General features: G+C 46.7%; 2 protein-coding genes across 5 annotated transcripts in view; one reads left to right on the top strand and one right to left on the bottom strand.

Moving 5' to 3' along the window:
* The window catches only part of BYSL (bystin like), a 110,014-nt gene extending 97,845 nt beyond the window's left edge, over window positions 1-12,169 (bottom strand). The window contains exon 1 of the mRNA XM_063955081.1: window positions 11,803-12,169. Within this exon, the coding sequence (XP_063811151.1) occupies window positions 11,803-12,061 (259 nt within the window). The 5' untranslated portion in view covers window positions 12,062-12,169. The remainder of the gene's footprint in view (window positions 1-11,802) is intronic.
* A 198-nt stretch (window positions 12,170-12,367) lies between these two features.
* MED20 (mediator complex subunit 20) overlaps window positions 12,368-18,082 on the top strand; it is a 183,860-nt gene continuing 178,145 nt past the window's right edge. Inside the window, exons 1-2 of one of the 4 annotated variants that reach the window (XM_063955083.1) lie at window positions 12,368-12,780; window positions 13,423-13,589. In XM_063955083.1, coding sequence (XP_063811153.1) covers window positions 12,767-12,780; window positions 13,423-13,589 — 181 coding nt within the window. In that variant the 5' untranslated portion in view covers window positions 12,368-12,766. Of the gene's footprint in view, window positions 12,781-13,422; window positions 13,590-15,966; window positions 16,046-16,093; window positions 16,125-18,082 lie in introns of those variants that run through there. The other 3 variants (XM_063955084.1, XM_063955085.1, XM_063955086.1) reach the window with 3 other exon arrangements.

Genomic DNA, 18,082 nt, shown 5'->3' with positions numbered 1-18,082 from the left:
CAAGGTTATTAAAAATATTGTATTAAATGACCTTCAGGCTGTGTGTATAAGGTGTATATGAAACATAAATGAATTGTGTGAATGTAGACACACTTTGTTTAATGCACAAAGTTATAAAAAATAATGGCTAAAATTACCTTCCGGCTGTGTGTATAAGGTGTATATGTAACATAAATGCATTCTGTGCTTAGATTTAGGTCCCATCACCATGATATCTCATTATGGTACGCAATTATTCCAAAATACGGAAAAATCCGATATCCAAAATACCTCCGGTCCCAAGCATTTTGGATAAGGGATACTCAACCTGTATTATAACCTTGGATAGCATTTTCATTCAGAAATTTATCCATTCCTTTTTAAATCCAATTACAGAGTACGCCATTACCACCTTCCCTGGCAGGGAATTCCACATCCTGATTGCCCTAACAGTGAAGAACCCTTTCCTCCGTTGCGTTCGGAACTTTCTCTCCTCCAGTCGCAGCGAGTGCCCACGTGTCCTAAACTGTGTTCTTTTAATAAATAATTCCTCTAACTCTTTGTGATGTCCCTTTACATATTTGAAGATATTAATAATATCTCCTCTTAGGCGCCTCTTTTCTAGTGTATACATATTCGGCCTAGTAAGTCTTTCCTTATAGTCCAGTCCTTCTAGGCCTTTAATCAATTTAGTAGCTCGCCTTTAAACACTTTCGAGTTCACTGATGTGTTTTTTATACAATGGTGCCCAAAACTGAACACAATATTCCAGGTGCGGACGTACCAATGCCTTATACAGAGGCATGATTACATCAGAGTCCCTTGTCTCAATTCCCCTTTTTATGCACGCTAGCACCTTACTTGCCTTCTTTACTGCGTTTTGACAATGTGTACGGTTATTATGCCTATTATCAATGAATACCCCCAAATCTTTTTCCAACTCTGTTTCCCCTAGGCGTTCCCCATTTAATATGTAGGATGCAAGTTTGTTTTTAGTCCCAAAATGCATAACCTTGCATTTGTCTTTATTGAACCTCATTTTCCATTTAGATGCCCAGAGTTCAAGTTTAGATAGATTATTCTGCAAGGACTCCACGTCCAATTCTGAATTAATTACCTTACACAGTTTAGTATCATCTGCAAAGATTGACACTGTGCTTTCCAGGCCTATTTCTAGATCATTGATATATATGTTGAACAGTAGTGGTCCAAGTACGGACCCTTGTGGTATTCCGCTGACTACTGGGGGCCAGGTTGAGGATTTCCCGTTGACCACTACTCGCTGTACCCTGCTATCCAACCAGCTGCTTATCCATGTGCAAATAGTTTTTCCTAGGCCAATCTCCTTTAATTTGATCATCAGTCTCCTGTGAGGAACTGTATCAAAGGCTTTTGCAAAATCTAGGAAGACCACATCCACTGCTTTTCCTTGATCAAGATTATTGCTCACTTCCTCGTAGAAGCTAATTAAGTTAGTCTGACATGACATGTCCCTCACAAACCCATGCTGGTTCTTGCTAATAATCCTAGCGGACTTTAGATACTCCTGTATGACGTCCCTTAGAATTCCTTCCAATATTTTCCCCACTACAGATGTTAAACTAACTGGTCTGTAGTTTCCCGGAAGATTTTTGGATCCCTTTTTAAATAATGGCACTACCTCAGCTATACGCCAATCCTTCGGTACCATGCCTGATCTAATTTAACTATTGAAAATCAAGTATAGGGGTCGTGCTAGTTGTGAACAAGCACCATAAGAACCCTCGGGTGAAGTCCATCAGGACCAGGTGATTTCTTAATCTTAATTTTGCTTAGTCTCTCCCGGACTACTTCTTCGCTTAAACAAGTATCTAACCATGAATCATTACTGTCACAATTGTTATGCTCCACTCCGGAATCCGTTCAGATGGTCGACCATGTTATGGTCGACAGTCATTAGGTCGACCACTATTGGTCGACATTTACACATGGTCGACACATGAAAAGGTCGACATGAGTTTTTTTACTTTTTTTACGTTTGGGGAACTTTTCCATACTTTACGATCCACGTGGACTACGATTGGAACGGTAATCTATGCCGAGCGAAGCGGTAGCGGAGCGAAGGCATCATGTCCGAAGCATAGCGAGCGAAACGAGCCATGCGAGGGGACGTGGTCCACTAATTGGGGATCCCAGTCACTTTACGCAAAAAACGACACCCAAAAAAGTTAAAAACCGCATGTTGACCTTTTCACGTGTCGACCAAGTGTCCATGTCGACCATGTCACTGTCGACCTAATGACTGTCGACCATAACATGGTCGACCATTCATACCGGAACCCTCTACACCCATCAGTTCTTCATTGGTGAATACTGATGAAAAGAATTTGTTCAGTATTTCCGCTTTTAATTTGTCATCATTCATCAATTCTCCTAAGTCATCTTTTAATGGACCTATAGTCTCCTTTTTTAACCTTTTACCGTTTATGTATTTAAAAAACTTTTTAGGATTGGTTTTACTCTCTATAGCGATTTGCTTTTAATTTTCCATTTTAGCTGCTCTTATTGCTTTTTTGCTTTTCTTATTACACTCCTTGTAATACTTGAAAGACTCCTCCATTTCATTAGATTTAAATGCTTTGAAAGCCTGTTTTTTTTTATCCATTTCTGCCTTAAACTTCTTGTTAAGCCACATCGGTTTGTTTAATACTCCTGCGTTTACTGCCCATGGGAATAAAGTTATGAATATTGCTATCCAGCAAACCTTTTAAAACATCCCACATTTCCGAAGTGTTCTAGTTATTAAACAGAACCTCCCACCCCACTATGTCGTTAAGTGCACATCTAAGCATACTGAAATTAGCCTTCCTAAAGTTAAAGGTTTTGGTGGAACCCCTGTAGCTATGTTTCCTGAAACTGATGTCGAATGTGATCATATAGTGATCACTGTTACCCAAAGTCTCCCCAACTTTAGTGTTTGATATAATGTCCACATTATTAGTAATTACTAGATCCAGGGTAGTTTTAATCCTAGTTGGGTCCTAGACTAATTGAGACAAGTAGTGATCCCTAAACATATTTAAGAACCTGCTGCCCCTCGCTTTAGCACATGAATCGTTACTCCAGTTTATATCCGGGTAATTAAAATCCCCAATGACAAGGATGTCCCCCAATCCCGCAGCCGTTTTGATTTGCTGCAATAGTTGTTCTTCCTCATGTATGCTAATATCCGGCTGTTTGTAGCACGTGCCTATGACTAGTTTTTTTGCATCAATTCCCCCACTTGAGATTTCTACCCATAGTGACTCCACATTATCGCCAGTCTCCTCATAGATAACCTCCTTTAGGTATGGTTTAAGTGATGGTTTAACATAAAGACATACACCTCCTCTTTTGTTAGCCCTGTCCCTCCTAAAAAGAGAACACCCCTCCAAGTTAGCAACCCAGTCGTGTGAGTCGTCCCACCATGTTTCCGTAATACCTATAATGTCATACTCAGCCTTTGATGCTAACAATTCCAATTCCCCCATTTTACCTGCTAGACTTCTTGCGTTTGCAAGCATACATTTTAGTTTATCGGTTCCTTTATTTGTTTGTTTTCCTAAAGATTTCCCATCCTGGTTAACTAGTGCATCCGTAGAGTTACTGATACAGACTGTCCTTCTCGCTCCCTCTCCAACCCCACCGTACTTAGTATTGCCCACCATACTTTTCTCTTTGGTCAACCCAATGTTCCCATCTAAAATCACCGCCCTGACATAAGTATTTTCCCTTAAGTCCCGTACAACATTTTCTATAGTCTGTAATGATGACACACAATTGTTATTATTTAATGCTTTAGCAATACCTTTCTTAACACCCTTAATAGAACCCATGTAAATACCCTTACCGGCTGCACTTTCCCTCCCCCCTTCTCCACCCCCATTAATCTCACTACCACCATCCCTACTATACTCGCAGCATGACCCATAGTTTCTAGCTAAACCCTCCCCCCAGGCTCCTAGTTTAAAAGCTCCTCCAAACTACTAACCATCCTACCCCCCAGCACCGCAGCCCCTTCCTCATTCAGGTGCAAACCGTCACGAGAAAAAAGATGGCGCCTGACTGAGCAGTCCGCCCAGTGTTCCAAGAACACAAACCCCTCTTTCCTACACCAGTCTCTGAGCCACACATGTACCTCCCTAATCTCCCTCTGTCTCCCTGGGCTAGCGCGTAGCACTGGTAATATTTAGGAGAAAATTACCATAGATGTCCTTTTTTTTTTGTTTCTGGCCTAAGTCCCTATAATCTTTCTTAAGGACATCCCACCTACCACTAACTTTGTCGTTGGTGCAAACGTGCACCAAGACCGCCGGGTCTTTCCCAGACCCTCCCAACAATCTATCTACCCGGTCCGCGATGTGCCGTACCTGAGCACCCGGGAGACAACAGACCGTAAAGCGATCACGGTCCCGGTAGCAGATTGCCCTATCTGCCTTCCTAATGATAGAGTCCCCTACCACCACCATCTGCCTGGTCGCCTCTCTAGCTTTCATCCCATCTGAGCCAGAGGGACCACTCCTCCGGTTGCTAGAGGGAGCAGTCTCCTCCGGCTCCGTCATCTCGTCGCTATCATCCACTGAATCTTCGTCCAATCTGGCAAATTTGTTTGGGTTTGATAGATCCGAGATGTCGTGCCTCCCCCTCTTTTTCTTCCTTCTAACAGTGACCCAACTGCCTACCTGATTTTACTCATCTACCAGTGACCCCTGCTGCAACTCCTCCACCGTTCTATCTAAACTTCGCTCGAGATTGTAAATATCCCTCAGAAGCGCAAAGGTCTGCTCTAGATCGCTCACATCTCGTGCATATGTATTCGCCCTGGGTCGGCTGCTCCAGGTGCGCATACATCTTGCACGACACGCACTGAGTGAGACTCTCAATCACGGCCCCTCCCATTGTTTGAGAACTCAACTCCCTATTACCTTTCGAAAGTACAATAAAGAGAATAAAAACCAACTAACCAATACACCATAAGTAAGTAATCAATACTTATCTGAGTGGGACCTCTCCTACGGCACAGATACTCCACCTAGCAGTTGTAGTTGTTCCAGCTCACTGCAACTCCTTTTCACTCGGCTTCCAGCTCCTGCTTAAAAAAAATAAAAATAAAAAATTGCCCCTCACACACGCACAATCACAGCCCCTCTGCTACTCCAAGTAAGAGACCCTCTCACTCACTCACAAGGTCAGCCCCTTGCAGCCTCACCAGAAGTTAAATGGTATTTCAAATATGTGTGTTCCTGATTGCGTATTATAAAACTCACCTTCTGCTGTTTCCAACTCACATACACTTACAAATCCAAGCTACACTTTGAAATACAAGCTCCCTTACAATGAGCAAGCTCCAATGAGTCTGATCACCATGAAGATGTACCAAAGCTCCCAAACTGGGTGGGAAAGTGCTGAACCACCTGCAGAACTGATTGGCCTCTGAGGACCTTCAGATTACTCAAAGTATCGAATTTGTAGAACTTATCAAAAGCGTTCGAACCTGACCAAGTAGCCGCTCAGCAGAGCTGTAAAGCCGAGACACCCCGGGCAGCCGCCCAGGAAGAACCCACTGACCTATTAGAGTGGGCCTGTATTTTAGGAACCGGCAATCTTGCCGAAGAATAAGCATGCTGGATAGTAAGCCTGATCCAGCGAGCAATAGACTGCGTTGAAGCAGGACACCCAATTTTCTTGGGATCAAAGAGAACAAACAGCGAGTCAGATTTTCTGTGACGAGATGTCTGCTCCAGATAGATCTTCAAAGCCCTCACAACATCCAAGGACTTTGAGGTAGCCGAGGTGTCAGTAAGCACCGGAACCACAATAGGTTGGTTGATATGAAACGCAGACACCACCTTAGGAGTTCAGCTCTATCTTCATGAAAAATCAAATAGGGGCTTTTGTGAGACAACGCCCCCAGTTCCGACACACGCCCTGCTGAAGCTAAGGCCAACAGTGTAACGGTCTTCCACGTAAGAAACTTTACGTCAACCTCCTGTAAAGGCTAAAACCATTCCGATTGTAGAAACTGCAACACCACGTTGAGATCCCAATGTGCCGTGGGAGGCACAAAGGGCGGTTGGATGTGCAGAACACCCTTCAAGAACGTCTGGGAGGGAAGCTAATGGTTTCTGTAAGAAAATGGATAAGGCCGAAATCTGGACTTTTAAAGGAGCCCAAATGTAGGCCCACATCCACAACTGACTGTAGAAAAAGGAGAAAACATCCCAGTTGAAATTCCACTGCAGGAAATTTCCTGTTTTCACACCAAGAGACATTTTTTCCAAATACGGTGGAAATGTTTAGACGTTACCCCTTTTCTGGCTTGAATCAAGGTTGGAATAACCCTGTCCAGAATCCCTTTCCGATCTAGAATTTGACGCTCAACCTCCATGCCGTCAAACGTAGCCGTGTTAAGTCTTGACAGACGAACGGCCCATGTTGTAGAAGATCCTCGCGAAGAGGCAGAGGCCACGGGTCCTCTAGGAGCATCTCCAGTAGATCCGCATAGCAGGCCCTTCTTGGCCAGTCCAGAGCAATGAGAATTGCTTGAACCTTTTCCCTTTTTATTCTTTTGAGAATTCTTGGGATCAGTGGAACAGGTGGAAACACACAAACCATCTGGTAGACCCATGGAGTCACCAGAGGGACCACCACCACTGCTTGTGGGTCCATCGACCTGGAACAATACCGCTTGAGCTTCTTGTTGAGACGAAAGGCCATCTTGTCTATTTGTGGAATTCCCCACCGGCGTGTCAAGTACTCGAACGTCTGCGGGTGAAGGCCCCACTCTCCTGGGTGGAGGTTGTGTCTGCTGAGGAAGTCCGCCTCCCAGTAGCCTATTCCCGGCATGAAGATTGCCGACAGCACCACTGCGTGACTTTCTGTCCAGAGGAGAATCCTAGTTACCTCTGACATTGCTGCTCTGCTCTTTGTTCCGCCCTGTCAGTTGATGTACGTTACTGCCGTCACATTGTCTGACTGAACTTGAATGGCGTGATCTTGAAGATGCGATGCATGTAGAAGGGCGTTGTATATGGCCCTTAGCTCCAGAACGTTGCTAGGAATAATGGTTTCCTGACTTGACCATTTTCCTTGGAACTGTTACCCCTGGGTGACTGCTCCCCAACCTCTGAGGCTTGCGTCTGTGGTTAGCAGAATCCAATTTTGAATTCCCGAACCTTCGACCCTTGGTCAGGAGAGAGGTCTGAAGCCACCACAAAAGAGAAATCCTGGCTTTTGGCGACAGACGTATCCTCTGGTGCATGTGAAGATGCGATCCGGACCATTTGTCCAGCAGATCCAGCTGGAAGGGCCTTGCATGAAACCATCTTCCCCAGAAGGCGAATGCATAGATGCACCGATATCCAGGGCTGGATTTAGAACATCCCGCACCATCGCTTGGATTACCAATGCCTTTTCCAACGGAAGGAGTATCATCCCCAGGAACGGAAGCCTCCATGTTATAGGTGGGATATTGGTAGGTTCCGAATCCACCCATGATCCTGGAGTAGTCGGGTTGAGAGGGCAATACTGTCCAACAACCTCTCCCTGGAAGGAGCTTTTATTAGCAGGTCGTCCAGATACGGTATTATGTTCACTTCTTGCTTGCGGAGAAGAAACATCATCTCTGCCATTATCTTGGTGAACGCACTCGGTGCCGCGGAGAGTCCAAATGGTAGGGCCTGGAACTGGTAGCGACAGTCCTGTAATGCAAACCGTAGATAAATCTGCTGAGGCGGTCAAATCGGGATATGAAGGTACGCCTCCTTGATGTTCAGAGACACCAGAAATTCCCCCTCCTCCAAACCTGAGATCACCGCTCTCGGAGACTCCATCTTGAACTTGAACACCCTTAAGTAGGGGTTCAGTGACTTGAGGTTTAAAATGGGCCTTACCGAAACGTCCGGTTTCGGTACCACAAACAGGTTGGAGTAATAACCTTTGTTTTGTAGTTGAAGTGGAACTGGGACAATAACCTGAGTTTGTACCAGTTTCTGAATTGCTGCCTGCAAAGTCATACTGTACCTGCTTCTGGAGAAGCTGGTAAGCCTGATTTGAAGAATCTGGGAGGTAGCACTTCCTGAAACTCCAGTCTGTATCCCTGGGCGATAAGGTTTTTGACCCAGGAATCCTGGCATGATGTTGCCCAAACGTGACTGAAATAATGTAACCGAGCTCCCACCTGCCTGTCTTCTAAGCAGTGCGGTCAACCGTCATGCTGAAGGCTTTGGAGGAAGCAGAACCGAAGGTCTGTTCCTGAGAACCTGCAGCTGCTGGTTTTATGGGTTTACCGCTATTGCCTTTAAAAGGCTGTAGAAGAACCTTTGAATTTTCCTTTAAATTTCTCTGCCCGAAAGAACTGCAGAGTTGGTGTAAAGTATGTTTTCCTAGCTGGGGGTGCTGCAGAAGGAAGGTATGTAGACTTACCCGCCATAGCCTTGGATATCCACGTATCCAGTTCATCTCCAAAAAGGGCCTCACCTGTGAATGGTAGGCTTTCCACGCCTTTCCTGGAATCCGCATCCGCAGTCCACTAGCGTAGCCACAAGCCCTTGCATGCGGGCACTGCCATGGCAGTGGTGCGTGCGTTGAGCAAACCAATTTCCTTTATGGCCTCCACCATAAAGTGAGCAGAGTCCTGAATATGCTGCAGGAGTAAAATTATCTCCCCCTGGGTAAGGAATCTAACCTGTCAATTAGATTACCTGACCATTTAGCAATGGCCCTAGTGATCAATGCACAAGCAATAGTGGGTCTCTGGGCCACCTCAGCAGCAGTGTATAAGGATTTGAAAGTGGTCTCAATCTTGCGGTCAGCCGTGTCCTTTAAGGATGCTGCCCCAGGAACAGGTAAGACTATCTTACGTGACAACCTAGACACCGATGCGTCCACAATCAGCGGGTTTTCCCATTTCTTTCTATCCTCCAGAGGAAAGGGAAAGGATGTAATTAACCTTTTAGGGATCTGAAACCTCTTTTCAGGATTAGCCCAAGTTTCCTCAAACAGGGCATTCAATTCCTTTGATGCTGGAAAAGTAGCTGAGAATTTCTTTTTTAAATTAAAATAAGATTCCTCTTCTACCTCCGCCACCTTGTCAGGAATGTGCAAGACATTCCTAATAGCTTCTATCAGGGCCTATAGTCCTTGTGACAGGACCGCATCTGCCCCACTTCACCCTCTTCTGTGTCTCACGTATCGTCATCAGTATCAGCCTGCATGAGCTGGGCCAGAGTACGCTTTTGTGGGCAAATGGCAGGGGTCTGAGACGCTGGTATGGGAATTGAATCTCATCCATAGACTGTCTTAAGTATTGCATCTCTTTCTCAGTATGGGCTAATTTAGTAGAAATATTAGATATCATCCCCTAAATGGAATCCAACCATGGGGGTTCTGCCCCACTAGCCTGAGAATGTGTACTATTCTGGGTACATGGTGGCGAGTCTTCCAGGGGAGGACAGACACTCTGCTGTGTAGGAAACACAGTCCCTGGACATGGCAACGGGAAGGGACACACACACACAGAAGGTGAAAACACAGTGTAACCCACACAGAGACCGCAGGGAGACACAGAAAATGGAGCCAGCCACACCGCGCCCTTTTAGCCAAGTAAACTCAGCTGGGTCGCCACACTAAGTCCCTGCAGAGGGAAAATGGTGCTGGTGAGCTGCTGGATCCGCTCATAGTGAAGCCCTGCCCCCATAATGGCGCGCGGTTTTCCAGATTTTTTTTATACTGGCCTGAGGTTTATGGTTTGCTTAACAGAGGGTTAGTACCCTTGTGAAGCTATCTGCCAGTGTGGGTATTCATTGGTGGCTCAGCGCGCCCCTCTCAGCGGGACACACTCACCGCATTTCTTTCTGAGCCCCGGAGCACAGCCTGCATGTCAGCTCTGCGCTCCTACACTTGTGCAGCCAAAACCGCCGACGATCCGCTAACCGGGACGCCGGCAGTCTACTCACCACTCTTCTTTCTTCTGGCTCTGTTAGGGGTGGTGGAGTGCTGCGGGAGGGTACGCTCGCCGTGGTGGGGCTTGCGAATGACTCCCTCAGGAGCTCAGTGTCCTGTCAGCGGAGAAACGGGATCATTAACCCTTTAGGAAGTTGGGCTGTTCTCCCCCCTAAGTCCCATGAAGCAGGCATGCTGATGATATCCAGCAGTGCCTGTAAAATAACAAACAGAAAAGAAATGCAGAACTCTCTTCAGGAGCTTCCCTAAGCGTGACCGGCTCCTCCGGGCACATTTTATAAACTGAGTCTGCTAGAAGGGGCAGAGGGAGGAGCCAGTGCACACTACTGATTTCTTAAAGTGCCCAAGGCTCCTAGTGGACCCGTCTATACCCCATGGTACTAATGTGGACCCCAGTATCCTCTAGGACGTAAGAGAAATCGGCTTTAAAATAGTGATCAGTGTTAAGGGGGTACAAACGGAGCGATTTCTACTTCATTTCCAAGTAATCTGACTAGATTGTTTAGAAATCAAGCACACATCGCTCCGTGTGTAGGGTGCCGGTGACAGACTGCGTATCACTATCGCCGGCTCTAGATTTGGCATGCCTCACCGCTGGTGAAGTGAGCGTCTCACCCCCCCCACTTGCTCATTGCTCAGCACACATCAAACTGTGTGTTCAGTGTTCTGTGATAGACCGCTCAGCACACATCACCCCGTGCGTACCCCCCTTTAGGGGGTCTGGTGACTATAATTAGGCTTACCATACTATACCTTTAAACAGTGACAGTCCATACCCTCTAACATTTTACACATAGAAATCGGTACAAATTCGAAAAGGGCGTGGCCACTGGTAAAGGGGGCGTGGTCATGCCCCTTTTCCTAGTATTACAATGGAAGTTTGGAGAGCCAAAAATCGCTACAGACAAAAAAAAAAAAAAGGTACTGTACCTGCCAAAAAGGTACAGTTGGAGGGTAGGACAGTCATGAATTACACGTTGTGTGGCTGGCTAACTTCAAGCCTGCATTTCACCTGGTTATCATCAGCTAGAGATCCTGTGTAATTCAAGAGTGTCCCGGTTTCAAAGTATAGTATGGTAAGCCTAATGGTGCCCATACACTTATGAGATAATCGGTGCTATCCTTCGATTTCGACCACATCTGTGAGAAAAATCGAAGGATTGTATGCACATTTTAGGTACCTTGAGATGCGATGCGCGGGCATGCCGGTCGAATATCGCGTCTCAAGATATTATGTGCTGCACATGATATTTCTCGCATCGCAGTGCAATCGCATGTGGTTTTAAACCCACAAGAGATATATCGCACTGCGATGGGCACCCGCCAGGAGCGGCATCTCGGCGGTGACGTGCCCATCACGTGATTACCATGCGATCTATCGCATGATCACCACTTTGGCAGTTCAGGTGCAATTTGATCGCACCTGAACTGCTGGTGCGATGCCCCGTCGTGGGGCATCGCACAACTGTATGGCCAGCATAAGCCGTGCATACACACGGTGCAATTCTGGCTACGGCTGATTTTGACTATACTAGAAACAGCTCACTGTAGATTGTTTGCTTTCTAGTCAAAATTGAGCTGCCTGCCCAGTTTATTTTTTCCTGCGATACCGACACAGCGGGAGCGCGCATCGGAAGCCGTTTACACACGGTGCAATATGTACTATGTTTATTATCGACATGGACTATATTATACCCCTTAACTTTAACCAGCTAGACACCCATAACATAATCAGGGGTCTGGTTCTTACAGGGGGTCAACACAGATGGATGAGGTTAAACTGTTGCAAAATAGAAAGTATAAGCAGATATAGGTGACATGCACGCAGGCACTCTGTCTAACCTAACACTGTGGTCTTTTGCTTGGTGACCTGGCTCCCAGGCCCGTGCTCGGCCTCTAGCTCTTCCTGCTGAAGCCGGGCCTGCTCCAGGATCCTCCGCGACAGCTTCTCATCCACATACTCATCGTCGTGAGACCCTGCAGTCCCCTGTTCTCGTCGTTTCCCCCGGAAAGTGGGCCTGACAACCCCATCTTGCAGGATTTGCTCTGCCAGTGGTGCCTGGCGGGGAGCCAGGCCCCGGGAGCTCCGGTGCTTTGGCATAGCTGAGCACACACGTGTATAGACAGCCGAGAAGCAGAAACTGCGCAGACTCCGTCAGGCCTCAGTCTCGCCGACCTCCGTCCTGGAACGCAAATAGAAGCGACATAGAGAATGAAGTGGGACGGTGTACATGACTCGCCATTTTGGTGTAGACACCTCTGTGCTTAATACAATACTTTATAGCCTTAGGGAAAATGACCGCTGCGGTCTAATCCCTACGCGCTACTGCAGACATTTTTGTACGCATATATTTCCCCTGTAATTACAACTATACTACTAGCAAGTAATATGCAAGCGGTGTGAGGTCATTTTAAGGTGCCCGAAGGGAAAAAGCAACGGTTGGTTCTATATTGGAGTGGGAGAAGGGACCTTCTGACGTACCTAGGGGAGGAGACCCGTCACCAGGGGGTGGAGCTGCGGCCGAACAAGGTACCCGAAAAGTACCCTCGCGGGCTCGCTTCGCTCGCCACGCTTCGGGCACGGTGGCTCGCTTCGCTCGCCACCTAATTACTAAAGGTAATAGTTGGTGGTGTGGATACTAGACCAACTGTACCGCTGGCGTAGCTCCTCCCCGTTGTGTCGTGGCTCCTCCCCCTGACGGAAAAGGTCCCTTAGGCCACTTGGATCTAGCCTCTACCGAAAAAAACTGGGGATCACAGTACCCAGTACGGTAAGCGAATATAGACACAACACAACCAAAGCAACATGGGCGTTACATGGTGAGCTGTACTTACATTTCTTTAAGAGTGTACGTTGAATAATCTGATGTGGTTTGAGCTGTCTAAACGTATTTGTGGTTTTATTGTACTGTTATTAATATCACACACCATATTATAACTCATTCTCCATTTATGGGATGCTCTTTACCGTACTGTAGAAAGAAACTGGTTATTGTAGTTTTCATCTTTCACTCCCAATGAGTAATATGGGCTTTGTACCACTTTCCACAACTCCCTGCCTGATCTTCGCCAGTACTACATGTGCACATGTGAAGTTGTGAAAAAGCCTTTAATCAGGTTCTCCGCATCCCAGCACCAAGCCAGTGCTTAACATGAGCATTTCCATTAGTATTTACAGACCAATAAACATAGTACTACTATATGAAAAAAATAGTAAAAATATGAAACATACATCCATTTAATTAATGTAATGGTGGATGAGCATATAATCATGTAAAAATGGAAGTAAATATTCTTTTGAATTTGCATTTTTACATATCAGGGCATAAGGAATCATCTAGCCATCACTAAAATGTGATAACTCTAATTCCATATTCAAACAATCATAGCAAATTATATGTTGTTACTATTTATTTGACGAAACACATGGAATAAATAGAATTTTTCATGTGTCCTACTTAGTGTAACACAGGTACCATTAGCAGAAGGAAAAAGCGTGCAGCAGACTGTGGAACTCCTTACACGTAAGCTGGAGCAGCTAGGAGCGGAGAAGCAAGGAACATTTTATGTGGACTGTGAGACATACCACACTGCAGGGGCCAATGTGGGAGGCACAGGTACTTGCAAAGGTGTAATTCCATTTGTTTTAAGTTTGCTTGTTATGGGTACAGCAAACCCTAAATGGAAACTAAGGGCTTGATTCAATTCAGCGTGGATTGAATAGCCAGGAGGGAGCTCCCAGAACTATTCAGTTCAGCGCAGTGTTAAATCGGAGAATGCCAGTACTCATGGAGTAAATAGCGTGTTTAGGCGTGAGATCGGGCATTCTCCATCTAAAGTGCCTGCTGCAATACTGTTTTGTCCACGCTGCGGCACGAAACAGCATTGCGGACCTAAGATTTGTCAGATTTCAGCTCGTGCCCCTGGAGGGGTGTGAGATGAAATCATCTTGTCGAGGATGACATCGCACTGAATTGAAAAGCTCCGGGAGCTCCATCCCGGCGCCATTTAATCCGCACTGAATTGAATCGAGCCCTAAGTTAGTAGTTTGTAAGAATGTTGACTATAGAAACAATCTGACAATTACTAAAAACTTCCTCCCAAAACTAATGCTGGATACATTCTGGCCAATATATCAGTCGCTCAATTGAACAGTAGATATATAGTGGGTGTGTTGGTGGTGTGTACCAGCAATATGTTTGTGAACGACGTCGTTCACAGACAGATCATGTCGGCCCTGCAGCACAGCCGATGGCTGACATATCATTACCGCCTGTACTCTTGCTGCGGCGGCCAACGTCACAACTGGGCAGGTAAAATCAAATCCCCTCCCAGCTGTATGACAGGGATGACATATCGAGCAAACAATCAGTAAGTGTGTACACTTTTCTTGGTCAGGGGAAAGGGAGGCCCACCATCATCTCTGTCAGGTGTGTACCGAGCCTAAGGATTTATTTAGCTGTGAGCTAAACTATTGTAAAATTAGCATATCTGGTTTATTAACTTTTTTTTATTTTTATGTAATGTTATGGTAGAAGACAGAAGCTGTGGCTTTGCAAATTTTAGATATCATATTCCTGCTTGACCTTAGGGTTGATGCTACACTTGCCTCTAGGGCTGTGAGACAGTCTCATGTACTATACTGAGGGGAGGGCACCTCCAGGTGGATCTACACAAAGAGGCTGATACATAGTGAGTACTTTGTCAGTTTGCATAAAGTATATTGTGTGTACCCAAAGAATATATTATCACGTTCTGGGAAATTTCTGGATCCGGATTCAGCTCAGGAGACTCTGGCGTCCCAGGATCTTTGAACAAAAGACGTGCGGGACGATTGAAGGACTTTCGCATGGATGTTATTTATTAATGTAGCAATGAGTAGTAGTTCCAGATTAGAGCATTGTCCCAATTCAACATGGAAAGTTCAATACGGCTGCTGGAGGTGGGAAAAACCTGGTTCCTGTAATCCGAGGCTGACGGGGGACTCCAGGGTTTTAGGTAACTGTGGACCAAGGCTCGGAGACAGGTTAGGCTGCAGAGTACTGAAGGGTAGCGAGTATGGAATAGGATTTAGCAAGACAGACTGTGGATATGATGCAGTAGAAAGCTGGGGTCTGCACGGATGCTGCTGTGGAGCACAGAGAACTGTTGCCACAGCCTAGGCCAGGCATTCCCAACCACGGTCCTCAAGGCACACCAACAGTGCAGGTTTTAGTGATGTCCAGGCTGCAGCACAGATGGTTAAATCAAAATATCTGAGCTACTAATTAAGCCACCTGTGCTGAAGCCTGGATATCACTAAAACCTGCACTGTTGGTGTGCCTTGAGGACCGTTGTTGGGAATGTCTGGCCTAGGCTGTGGAGGACGTCGCACTGGCAAATTCTGCTTCCTGTTCTCCCAGATTTATACCTGTGGCATGGATCCCATTGGTTGCTGCAGCCAAAACCTCTTCCTGAGAGAAGGAAGGGCAAAACACACCGTTGCCAGAATCCAAGATGGCGATGCTAGGAGCAGGCACTGATGACACTACACCCAGCCTGCTTCCTCACACAGGCCTCAGCATGCCTGCTTTTGCACCTCGTCCAGCGCCAGCAGCCCGCACCCCCCCCCCCCCCCACCCCCCCCGGATGGACCCCGCCAGAGCACCTGAACTGGTAAGTACCGACCCTCCCGCACCTGCCGAGGCAAGACCGTGACATATATGTTTGGTTTTATGCAGATTTGCATCATCCTATCATATACGGTCATCTGGGACAGAGGAGGGAAGGGTGTTCTAATGCTAAGTACAGTAAAGTTATAGTCAAGCAATTGTGAACACATACAGAACAGAGGGGCAGTAGATGTATTAACCTGGAGAAGGCATAAGGAAGTGATAAACCAGTGATATGTGCAAGGTGATAAAGGCAGCAGCCAATCAGCTCCAATATGTAAATTAACAGTTAGGATCTGATTGGCTGCTGCCTTTATCACCTTGCACATATCACTGGTTTATCACTTCCTTATGCCTTCTCTAGGTTAATGCATCTGCCCCAGAAATGCTTACACACCTGAGAAGTCGTGCTGTTTGTGGGTGGTCTTGGGCAGGTATAACTGACAGATGGGCGCAGGCATTAGTAACCCACTTGTGATTGGCTGTTTGTGAATACAATGCTGATGCTTATAGGTGATTTCATTTTTTGCAAGTATTTTATCAATTTATTTGTATTTTATTTTCTCTTACGTCCTAGAGGATGCTGGGGTCCACATTAGTTCCATGGGGTATAGACGGGTCCACCAGGAGCCATTGGCACTTTAAGAGTTGGAGAGTGTTGGCTGGCTCCTCCCTCTATGCCCCTCCTACCAGACTCAGTTTAGAAAATGTGCCCGGAGGAGCCGGTCACAGCTAGGGGAGCTCTACAGAGCTTCTTTAGTAAAAGTTATTTTAGAGTTTTTTTATTTTACAGGGAGGCTGCTGGCAACAGCCTCCCTGCTTCGTGGGACTAAAGGGGGGAAGGGGAGTAGTGTCCGCCCTGCGGCGTCTGAGCCACTATCTCTGCTGACAGGACACTGAGCTCCTGAGGGGATCGAACATTCCCCGCCACAGGGGATCGCTCACCCGGCAGCATGCCGCCACCACCTTACAGAACCAGAAGATCGGTGGCGAGTTAGTCACCGCCCTCCCTAGCAAGCGGGGAGCCGGTGTGAAGATGGCGGCAACAGGGTATGGAGCGCAGTACTAACTGCGCTCCGGGGCTCAACGGTACATAGTGCGGCGCTGTGAGGGGCGCCCTGAGCCAGCGCCTACACTGACCTCTCAAGCCTGTCAGGGTCCCGGGATCTCTGCCAGCATACATCCTCAGACCAGTATAATCCTATGAAGAGCGGGAAGACCGCGCCATTAAGGGGGCTAAGCTTCTCCTCAGAGCGGACCCAGCAGCGTACAGCGCCATTTTCCTGCCTGCAGAAACGCTGTCAGTGATGTACAGTCCCTCCAGAGCAACTCCAGCTATCTCTCACTTTACCGGGGGGTTGTAGAAGGGGGGGCTGTGTAAAGACTGTGTAACCTATTAAGGTACACAGTCAGCGCTGGTTTAGGGTCTCACTATACCTGAAAGGCGCTGTGTGTGGGTTCGCTCCAATCTCTGTGTCCCTCTTGCCATTCTTGGGGGTGAAACTCTGTCTGTCCTCCCCTGTGTGTGTGTGTGTGTGTGTGTGTGTGTGTGCGTGCGGAGTGTCTGTGGTCTCCATTAAGCTGTGTCCAGGGACTCTGTGTCATATGCTGCAGAGGATATGTCCTCTCAGGATGATCCCATTCCATGTAATCAGGATTGCACTGTTTTAGCGCAGATACCAGCAAGGGAGCCTGAATGGTTAGCCTCTATCAAATCCATGATTTCTCAGATTTCTACTAGGGTTGCACAGAATGAATCTGCAACTTAGGTTTTACAGAACTCTATGGCAGTTTGGTCCGGTTCTGTTACCTCAGGGCCCCCCTCTGGAGGTTCCCATAAATGTGCTCTTGCACAGATTATGCAGGATGACAAGGATACCGACTCTGACACGGCAGACGGTGATGGGGATGTGCTCAGGGGGGCCGCATCTCTTGCTAAAGGGGTGCAGTTGATGATAGAGGCTATGAGGGATGTGTTGAATATTGCAGATACAACACCTGAGCAGGTTGAGGAGGCTTACTTCACTGACAATAAGAAAGCCTCGCTAACCTTCCCTGCGTCCAAAGAATTGAATGCTATATTTGAGAAAGCATGGGAAAACCCGGAGAAAAAATTCCAGATCCCTAGAAGGGTTCTGGTGGCTTTTCCCTTCCCTGAGGAGGATAGGAAAAAATGGGAAAACCCACCCATAGTGGGACGCGTCTGTATCCAGACTCTCAAAAAAGGTGGTTCTACCTGTTCCAGGATCTACCGCCTTAAAGGAGCCGGCTGATCGCAAAATTGATACTGTGCTCAAATCCATATACACGGCTTCAGGGGCGATACTACGGCCTACTATTGCCTGTGCATGGATTTCCAAAGCTATAGTAAAATGGTCAGGCATGTTACTTGAGGATTTGGATACTATGGATAAAAGTGACGTATAATTGTTTTTACGTAACATTCAGGATTCTGCAGGATTTATGGTGGA

This window comes from Pseudophryne corroboree, chromosome 2 (genome assembly GCF_028390025.1).
Source record: "Pseudophryne corroboree isolate aPseCor3 chromosome 2, aPseCor3.hap2, whole genome shotgun sequence".
Classification (NCBI taxonomy): Eukaryota; Metazoa; Chordata; class Amphibia; order Anura; family Myobatrachidae; genus Pseudophryne; species Pseudophryne corroboree.
This window is presented reverse-complemented; position numbering and strand designations above follow the sequence as displayed.